The following is an 11,048-nucleotide window of genomic DNA, read 5'->3' as shown; positions in this document are numbered from 1 at the left end:
AACTAGTAGGCCTGGGCCGATTACAAATTCTGCGTGACGATTTATTGACCTACATTTTTTTACTGACAATGACAAACGGTATTACTGCAATTATTTTTATTTAAGACCAAATTAACCACTGGTGTAATGACAATACATAATATTAATGGAGGTATACCATTTCTAATGTAATTAACTTGTACTTATGGTATATGTTAACGTTGTAATTGAAATGTAAACTACCAAGTTAAACAAAACAATCCAATAAGAAAAAAGCAAAATGTTGCACTCGAATAGAAAACAAATCACAACCAAAATCAATAAAATAGGTTATGTCTCTGTCAAGGAAGGAGAGAGGAGCACCAAATGTTTTCATAAAAAAAATAATAAAATAAAATGGCTGAATAAAGTATTGCTGACCAAATGATCAAGATTATCATTAATATCGTGGGATGGTTGAATATGCTTATACACACACTTAAATTTGATTAACCAAGTTGTATTTTTGTTATAACGAAAATAAATAGATACAATATACTTTATTGGGAGAGGAAATATTAATTTATAATATTATTATAATATTTTTCAGCGGGAGTGACACACTAACAGATATTTTTGCTTTAAAGGACCAATATTATTTTTATTTGTGTGTTTACATAAGTTTATGTTTTATCTTAAATTGTAAAGGGTGATCAGTTGTTTCACTTCCGGTTCATGTGACATCCTTTCCTGTTGACGTCCGTCTGTCTCAACTTGTCGAATTTATCGATCACTTTGTGCAAAAACAGCACATCCTTTATGCTTAATGTGAATACTGTATCTCACTTGTTTAGACAGTGATGTGTTTCTACACATTTGGATTGGGGAATGATGTTTAATAATGGGGAAAGACGTTAATGTCTGTTGTTTACATGTTAGCATTTAAGCTAGCTCGCAAGCTAGCACCAGTTAGTTCGTATCAAAGTGCAGTTTTTTAATCATTTTAGTGCAACAGTATGCGCCAGGAGTTTTAAAGCGGTATATGTGTAGTACAAACGACCGCAGACCACGCACATTAAAAACACAAACATCATTATGAACGTAATCGCCGCGGCCCCGCCTCGCCTCACAAAGAGTCAAAGACACTTGATGAAGGACAAGATGCTTCACCCCCTTCTTACATTCTGCTATTACACACACGCGTGCAGCTGCTTAAACCGATGAAAAGCGTGAATGCTCTTCAAGCTTGCACATGGCGGTTTATCCATGCTGGAAAAGTTACCAACTTAATTTTCATTTATTGCCGGTTAATTGACTTAGGCTCAGGCCTATCTGTGGGTATGATCATTTACTTTAGGGCATTGAAACTGTTGAAATGTGTGATATTTCATGACCTATGGAAAATAAGGAGCAGGAGAAAAATATATTTTATTTGAAATGTAACCTTCCTCTGATTATAATGCCCCCAGCTATGAAGGCAGAAAGGACATGTCAAAACAAGCATGGAAAACAAACAATGTAAACAAAATAGTAAAATCACATTGAGTACTTAACAATAAAGTCTTAAAATGAAGGTGCAAAAATAAGGAATTAGTACGAAATGCTTCATAAAGTGTAAAAAAATAGTGCAAAGTGTGAAAATGTAAACAGAAAAACCTGAGAAGAACTATGTTCTGCAGGTTTAGTGGCAGGAAGTTATAGCTGTGCTCTAAAGGGTGAGCGCGGCTAAGCTGGTGTGGTATTAGCGGTCTTGGTGGGGACGAGCGCCTTGCGTCATTTACAGACCACATAGGACCACAAAAAAGTAGCGGCTTACAGTCCAGAATTTATGGTATATGTTGACAAATGTGTTGTTTTAGACTGCAAAATTGCTCAATTATTACGTAAGTTTACCTGGTGTGCTATTATGTGCAAAGCTGTTGTGTAGCTGCTCGCTCCAAGTAGCCTGTAGCCGAGCATATTTACCTTTTGAAAATGACTTTAGTAAAAAAGAAAAAATGGTGTGCTTATTGGAGGACATTGAGTTGTTAAGTGGCTGTCCAGCTTTGCACAAGTAAACACGCTGCAGGATTGCTTGTATTACACATGATATCACACGCAAGTAAACATGCTGCAGGACTGCTTGTATCGTATATGATATCACACGCAAGTAAACGCGCTGCATGACTGCTTGTATCACACATGATATCACGCGCAAGTAAACATGCTGCGGGACTGCTTGTATCGCACATAATATCACACACAAGTACACACGCTGCAGGACTACTTGTATCGCACATGATATCACACAAAAAGAAACACACTATGCAGGAATGCTTGAATCGCAGATGAAATCACACACAAGTAAACACGCTGCAGCTTCTTGTATTGCATATGATATCACACGCAAGTAAACGCGCTGCATGACTGCTTGTATCGCACATGATATCACGCGCAAGTAAACACGCTGCGGGACTGCTTGTATCGCACATGATATCACACACAAGTAAACACGCTGCAGGACTACTTGTATCGCACATGATATCACACAAAAAGAAACACACTCTGCAGGAATGCTTGAATCGCAGATGAAATCACACACAAGTAAACACGCTGGAGGACTGCTTGTATCGCATATGATATCACGTGCAAGTAAACACGCTGCGGGACTGCTTGTATCGCACATGATATCCCACACAAGTAAACACGCTGCATGACTGCTTGTATCGCATATGATATCACACGCAAGTAAACGCGCTGCATGACTGCTTGTATCGCACATGATATCACACGCAAGTAAACACGCTGCGGGACTGCTTGTATCGCACATGATATCACACACAAGTAAATACGCTGCAGGACTACTTGCATCGCACATGATATCACACACAAAGAAACACGCTGCAGGAATGCTTGAATCACAGATGAAATCACACACAAGTAAACACGCTGCAGGACTGCTTGTATCGCACAATTTATCATAATCACATTGTTTTTGCTGATATCGGACCGTTATCAATATAGGATTAGGACACGCCTATTCCTAACGTTTGATGATTTGGTGTGACTTACACAAGCTGCAATATTGTATCAGTCGCACAACAAATTGCAAAGACACTCATCCAAAGAGGTTCATTAGGTTTTTAAGAATTATGCAATTTTGTTATCCATATAGCCAGCCTGTGTGTTTATTTCCGTACCTGGCAGTTTCTCTGAGGAAGGCAACAGTTGTGGCCAAAACCGTCAGGTACGGAAATAAACACAGGTCTGGCTATAAGAATAACAAAATTGCAATGACACATTATTTCTTAACCCAGGTAATGATACAACTCTGCTGCTTTGAGGGACTACATCAAACTGATCACCAAACCCATTCAAATGTACTGCAATAATAACTGTTGTTTCATGATTAGATGCTGAGAATAATCTTGAGAGGATATATATCCCCATTCACGGCCGGCATCCCCCTCTCTAGATGCAGCATTCGCCCCTAAAAATGAGTGAATACTTAAAAAAGCGCGACAGAGAGCTAATTGGCTAAAGGTGCGCACGCTGGCTGTTTACCTTGCAGTCACGCTTATTAGCTCCTTTTTCTATTGTCGGTCTTATGGTATTGGAAAACAAAAGGCTTTACAAATTGATCTCGTGTGTTGCGAGGGTATTGGACATGTAGCACCCCCCCCCCCTCCCCCCATCATTCGTCACTCCAAGCAGCATGTTTGTAAGTTTTAAAAAATAGACACTTACATCATTACCAATGCAATAGACAGTAAAAAATGTGCAGCAGCAGTTTTTATGGATCTAACTAAAGCATTTGACACAATTAATCACAATATTTTAATCAAAAAACTAGAACGATATGGCATCAGAGGGTTAGTCTTAAACTGGATAAGAAGTTATCTAACGAACAGGAAACAATACGTGAAGCTTGGCGAACACACGTCTACAACACTAAATATATCCTGTGGTGTACCTCAGGGATCAATACTAGGACCTAAATTATTCAATCTCTATATAAATGACATTTGTAAAGTTACAAAAGATTTAAAGTTAGTATTATTTGCGGATGATACAACAGCGTTTTGTTCAGGAGAGAACACACAGGAGATAATACAAATAATAACAGAAGAAATTAACAAATTAAAAAGATGGTTTGACAAAAACAGACTATCGTTGAATCTTAGTAAAACTAAAATAATGCTATTTGGTAATAGTAGAAGAGAAAGTCAAACACAAATACAAATAGACGGAATAGAAATTGAAAGAGTAAATGAAACCAAATTTCTAGGTATAATGATTGATGATAAATTGAACTGGAAATCTCACGTAAAAAATATACAACATAAAGTAGCAAGAAACACGTCAATAACGAATAAAGCAAAACATGTTCTAGACAAAAAATCACTTCATAGTCTATACTGCTCACTAGTGTTACCATATCTGAGCTACTGTGTAGAAATATGGGGAAATAATTACAAAAGTACACTTCATTCATTAACGGTGTTACAGAAAAGATCAGTTAGAATAATACATAATGTTGGATATAGAGAACATACAAATCCTTTATTTATTGAATCAAAGATACTGAAATTCCACGACATAGTGAATTTGCAAACAGCTAAAATTATGCACAAAGTAAACTATAACCTGCTACCCAAGAATATACAACAATTCTTCTCAACAAAAGAGGAGAAATATAATCTTAGAGAAAAATGTAATTTAAAACATTTGTACGCACGTACAACACTTAAGACCTTCAGTATATCAGTATGTGGAATTAAATTATGGAATGGATTAAGCAAAGCAATCAAACAATGTACTAATATGATCCACTTCAAGAAACTCTTCAAACTTAAAGTGTTTACAAAGTACAAAGAAGAAGAACCATGACAAACATTTTCAATTTATTTCATCCATTCATTCATTCATTCTTAAAGTAATCTTACTTATCTCATCATATGAAATATGACTTTCTTCACCAATTATTATTATTAAATTCTTACTATTATTTATTTATTTATTTTTATTGTGATTACATATGGAGTTTATTGTGAATAAATTGAGAACAGGAAGTGAATAAAAAAAGTTTCAGCAACTGTTATGTAAAGAAAAGGGGTAGGATTAAATAAGCTCTGCTTCTTCCTACTCCTTTTCGAACATGTTGAAAAGAGAAACTGGAAATTGTGATGTATCATGTTGTATGCTTGCATGTTCGAAATAAACTCAAACTCAAACTACATCATGTGTTGTCTTCATTATAACACTTACATAAGACTTTTAAAGTCATTTTGATAGTAAGCTAATATAGACACTTACATCATGTGTTGCCTTCATTGTAACACTTATATAAGGAGTTTGTTGTTTTGCGGTTCTAGACAGATATTTTCTTGTATTTTTGTTCTAATGACTCTTTCAACATTTTGGGTTGCCGACCCCTGGGCTAATATTTGGAAAAATATTTTTTTCTTCTAAAATTTGGTAGGTGCAGCTTATATACCACGCTTTATAGTCTGAAAATACGGTATATTTACAGACAAACCTCTGTGTTTTTATTTGTAATGAGTATCAATATTTCAGTCTTTTCTCATTATACTATGCCTTTTCCTCTATTTTAATTTGTTTTTGTTTGTTCATTTAATTTCTCCAGTGTTCGATAAAAAAGAGGTGCGTTTCAGGCCACACGTTGCCTTCCTGCTGAAAGAACCAAAGCAGTGGTGTTCAAAGTGTTGCCAAACGACAGAAGAGTGTCTCGAAGATGTGTTTTCTTAGGACTCATGGACGTGATAAAGGTTGGCTTGCACACTTCCGGAGCTTTTCTGCACGCTGTGGTAACGCACACTCCCTGACCTTGTGGTGGCGGATCAACACTCTCACATGCAATATTATTGTGATGGTTGGATTAGCGCATAAATGCAAGACGCAAGATATGCCTCTCTTTCACTTTTAATATGTACCTCGACTTGCTCAATATAGCTACAAAGTGGATCATTTCTGCTACGTCTTATTCTCTGACGATGGTATATTGTGAAGCGGAGTTACGTCACACCTACCATTATTTATTTATGAGCAAGTGCTCATACACCAAGAATTGATGCGCCTCACCAACAAAAATGTGCTGAATAGTATTTGATACTGAAAAAAGCAATGTGTTTTTTGCATATTGGTATCAATGTGTTGATACTTTACTACAGTAACTGCTAGTATTTGTGGGGATCCTAAGATATAAGTAGGGATGTATATCGTTAAGATTTTATCGGTACGATACCCTTATCGATATTCCTTATAGATACCAATATTAATCTGTGCTATATGTAATTTGTGGAAATTAAGATGTGAAAAATATGGCATGCATGTGCAGAGCACACATCTCTTACATGTGTCATGTATATCATATCAAATATATCATATAAATCAATACAATTAATTAGAATGTTATGTGGGTGTGCATTTTGTAAAAATAGGAATTGTTATTTGTGTTTATGTTGCACACAGACGGACCGATGTATGTGTGTTGCATTATATAAATAAAAAGACTCGGTTGATAAAATGCGGTTGTGACTCGTCGTGAGTAAAGTGTGTTCACTTAAACCCGACCCGACAGAGCGTGCGTGACTTTGAGGAACTTCTGAGGAGGAAATATTGTTGTGTTACAAACTTTTGTGTGGTGTCACACATGACCCTAGATATAAGTGGGTCATGTGTGTCCATATTCAGCTAAATGCTGCAGTAATAATCCAAAACAATACGGTTGCACAAAAAAATCGATAATTTTAAAAAATCCATTAAAAAAATATATAAATAAATAAAAAATGAAAAACAAAAGGTTTTCAATAAAAAAAATTAAAAAAAGAACCAATTTCTAAAAACACGTTTTTAGGCAATCTTAATGCAACCAGAATGAGATTTTCTAACCTAAAATAAGTTTCATTAAAATAAATACCACATTGCGAGAATCGGTATGTATATAGAATGAATCGAGAATCGTGTTGAATGGAGAATCGACACCCCAGGAATTAGAATCGGATCAAATTGTTAGGTGCCCAAAAAACAAAACAAAGTGTTCACTTGAAAATAAATGGATGACTCCAACACATCATGACAGGTTTACTGTGTGTCCCTGCGCCCGCATGCTCGTGAGCCAGACTGGATATTTTTGTACATTTTCCGCACTACACAAGAATATGTAACACCACTGCAGCAGCTTCGGACACAACAAACGTGAGTGTACCTTCTGCTCGGTCTCCAGAAAGCGGGTCAGGTCCTCAGTGTCCAGGTGGTCCTTGTGGTTGCTGTATGTGAGCATGAGCAGGTACAGATCTCTGCGAGTGGACATCATCTTGTAGAAGGAGCAGAACTCTTCAAAGCCCAGCGTTCCTTGCTTGTCGTCCGTGTCTGCTTCCTGCAGACACAGGAAGTCACAAAAGAGTCAACTTTGTACGCACAGTCCATGTTTGCTTTGCTTTTGTGTGGATGTGCTGCACAATCTTACAAACTCCAAGCTAAAAAACAAACTCAAATGAACTAACAATTAGGGATCGAAATACACATTTTTTCATAGAAACCGATGGTTGGTTGATCAGCTTATCCCTAATGACAATGGCTATGAAATTACATGAGATACGATGCAAAAATAGTGTTAAAAATAGTCTTTGTATTGGATATTAGTCCAGTATCAGCAAAAGGAGCTAGCAGCTACACAACAGCTAAGCACACAATAGCACACAAGCTTGACAAACATAATAATAAATGAACATTTGTCAATGTAAACAAGTATCAAATTATAATAGTTGCATATTACTTACACATACAAAGTCTGCAAGGCAGCAGCGTATTAGAAAGTATCTAGTAACAAACGTGTTCGTAAATAACGGTGTCTTGTCATTCATCTTTCTGTTAATACAATAAAGTGAAAATTTGTATATTTCAGACATAGTTGTGTGGTAATCTGATTTGTTATTATCGCTAAATATTGATTACAAAATAAATATACAAACACACATATATTCATATATATATACAGTCGCGATCAAAAGTTTACATACACTTGTAAAGAACATAATGTCATGGCTGTCTTGAGTTTCCAATACTGTCTACAACTCTTATTTTTTTGTGATAGAGTGATTCCAGCACATACTTGTTGGTCACAAAAAACTTTCATGAAGTTTGGTTCTTTTATGAATTTATTATGGGTCTACTGAAAATGTGACCAAATCTGCTGGGTCAAAAGTATACATACAGCAATGTTAATATTTGGTTACATGTCCCTTGGCAAGTTTCACTGTAATAAGGCGCTTTTGGTAGCCATCCACAAGCTTCTGGCAAGCTTCTGGTTGAATTTTTGACCGCTCCTCTTGACAAAATTGGTGCAGTTCAGCTAAATTTGTTGGTTTTCTGACAAGGACTTGTCCACATGTTTGAGTCAGGACTTTGGGAAGGCCTTTCTAATCAATTTAGAATCGGGATGAATAAGATTCATGACTCGGCTCTGAATCAATTGTTGTTGTGCACCCCTACTACCCGTATATGGAGAATAAAGTTATAATGTAAAAAAAAAGTTAACAAACCAACAAACACACAAGTATGGTTTCGGAAGTCAAGTCATTGGGCAAAATTTCCCGACTATCTTAAATACATTTCAGGACCACCTTTCAGAAGAAATATTATAGTGAGAGCACATCTTGCATGGCTAGCAAGGTCGCGGAGGCCCAGCTGGAGAACCAGGGCTCTGGACAGCAAACATCAATCCAACCTTACGCTTTCCAATTAATTATGTATGAAGCGAGCACTTAACTTGTTAGCGTGCTCGCGCTCGGCGTTCTCGGTCAGCAGCTAATATAGATTATTTCATTAGCAATAATTGCTGCGGCTTCCACTCGCAACACAGCTTTTGCTCGGCGACATCCACCAGACTGCGATCAATCATCCAGCAAAGCCTCTGTGAGGAAGCCGAGTGCTCCCGTTTAGAATACAGCAACACCTCAGGCTAAAGTCTTCGCCAACTTCTGTGAATCTCACCGACCAAAACCGCCAGAATGTCTAAATAATGAATTCAACATGAAAGTTGCATTTGTCTGGCTGTAACAAAGTCCGGATTAAATCACTGTGGTCCCATTATTTCATGATTTATACGACGCTAGCTCTCTACAGTTTCCCACTGGGATATTTCTAAAGTGCCTGTCATCCTTTCCTTTTGACAAATGTTGCTAATTATTTAACCATGTTCGGTGTGAACATATTTCACCAGGACACATTCAATGGAGCTTTTTTTTTTTTTTTCATTATCGCAAAATTAAAGTTGTTTCTAATTGAAATCAAAGATGCCTGTACGATGATTATTATAATCACGGTTTTGCGATTATCAACAACACTGCTCATAAATAAATGTATAAAGGCTACGCTCAAACAGCAGGGTAAGATGTCCAATTCCGATTTTTTTTTTGTCAAATCCGATCTTTTTATGTCGTTATTCACGTTACAAAAAATGCGATATCTAATGTGAATGCAAACTGAGCCACTTGCAGACATGGCGTCACACGTGCTGCAGTGTAAACTGAAGTAAACATGGCTCCAGTTTCATACTGCAAAATGTTGGCTGCTCGCCAAGATTTAACATTTTATTTCTAGAAACTTCCTGAGTTATAAGAGCTATTTAGTTATTTTTAGTCACTGACTTTACACCGTAATCTTAATTTTAGCATCACAAATTATATTGTGTCTATTCCAGTTAAAAATGTTAAAAAAAAGTATTAAAATAAGATATTTTGGTTTTCCCCACATAGAAAATCTTGTTTAAAGATTCTGAAACATCCCGAGGATGCTTAAATTAAGGATTGCAAATTGTTTACAAAATAAAATAAAATATTTTAAATTACGGACTATAAGCCGCTCCATTTTTCCAACGTTTTCAGCCTTGCTGCTTATAAAACGCTGTGGTCAGTTTATGGATTTTTCTTTGCTAACGGCCATCATTTTTTGTGTTCAATAGTTTTCCTAAAGCACATGCAGAAACACTAAAATGGTGTGTTATTGTGCTATGGCAGCATCTTTTGGACGAAATCACCCACTGCAGGTGTTTTAATGCCTCAAACTGGAAGTAAAACTGTTCACAGCGTTTCTGCTTGAAAGGATTCTTCATTCGTCACTCCGAGCAACGTTTGTAAAACAATTATTTCTTAATAAACCGTCCCATGTGTGATGTCTGTAGGAGTGTTTTCATGCATATTTGAACGTGCTACCGTAATGTAATGAAGCCAGCGTCGTTAGCATTAGCTAATATGCAAACATATTATAAGTGTCTATGTTAGTACTATTAACTTACAATGGCATTTTTTTTTGTATCGTTTCACTTTCCCAAATTCCTCAGTAAATTAACCAAAACGTCACCGTGGAGTTATTGAGTCTGTTTAGGTCAGGGATGTCTAAAGTGCGGCCCTGGGGCCATTGGCGGCCCGCAGCTAATTGTTTACCGGCCCGCCACACATTCTGGAAATGCTACTGCAAAAATACAAAAAAGTGGAATGAGGTGAAATCTAACTAGAAAAAGTTGCAATGTTGACACAAAGCTGCCATGCAGGCTGTTTTTTTTCTTTTGTCTATCTTTATTATTATTGTTTTGCCATTGCTCCAAAAAAACAAAAAACAAAAAAAATCTCCCAGAACAACGTTAAAGTAATTAAAAAATATATATTACATTTATAAAATTGTATTAAGTGTGTTAACTAAATTACATTAATTATTTAAATGACATTGTTTTCAATTAAATAACATGAACTGAAAGCCATAAACATTACATAAACATGTGCTTTAATAGGTTTATGACAGGGGTGTCCTAAGTGGGGCCCTGGGCCATTTGCGGCGCGCAGCCAATTGTTTACCGGCCCGCCACACATTCTGGAAATGCTATTGCAAAAATTAAAAAAAACATTTAAAAAAGTGGAATGAGGTGAAATCTAACTAGAAAAAGTTGCAATGTTGACACAAAGCTGCCATGCAGGCTGTTTTTTTTTCTTATGTCTATCTTTATTTTTCTTTTTTTGCCATTGCTCAAAAAAACAATGTTATAATGAATTATTGACCTATTCAAGGCTCAAATTATTTAAAATATTTCACTT

The 11,048-nt window shown here is 36.3% G+C and overlaps 1 protein-coding gene across 1 annotated transcript in view; it reads right to left on the bottom strand.

The window, feature by feature from the left end:
- Positions 1-11,048, bottom strand: part of plch2a (phospholipase C, eta 2a) — a 167,974-nt gene that overhangs the window by 113,075 nt on the left and 43,851 nt on the right. The window contains exon 5 of the mRNA XM_062054175.1: positions 7,166-7,336. Within this exon, the coding sequence (XP_061910159.1) occupies positions 7,166-7,336 (171 nt within the window). The remainder of the gene's footprint in view (positions 1-7,165; positions 7,337-11,048) is intronic.

The sequence above is a fragment of the Entelurus aequoreus genome, linkage group LG07 (assembly GCF_033978785.1).
Source record: "Entelurus aequoreus isolate RoL-2023_Sb linkage group LG07, RoL_Eaeq_v1.1, whole genome shotgun sequence".
Taxonomy (NCBI): Eukaryota; Metazoa; Chordata; class Actinopteri; order Syngnathiformes; family Syngnathidae; genus Entelurus; species Entelurus aequoreus.
This window is presented reverse-complemented; position numbering and strand designations above follow the sequence as displayed.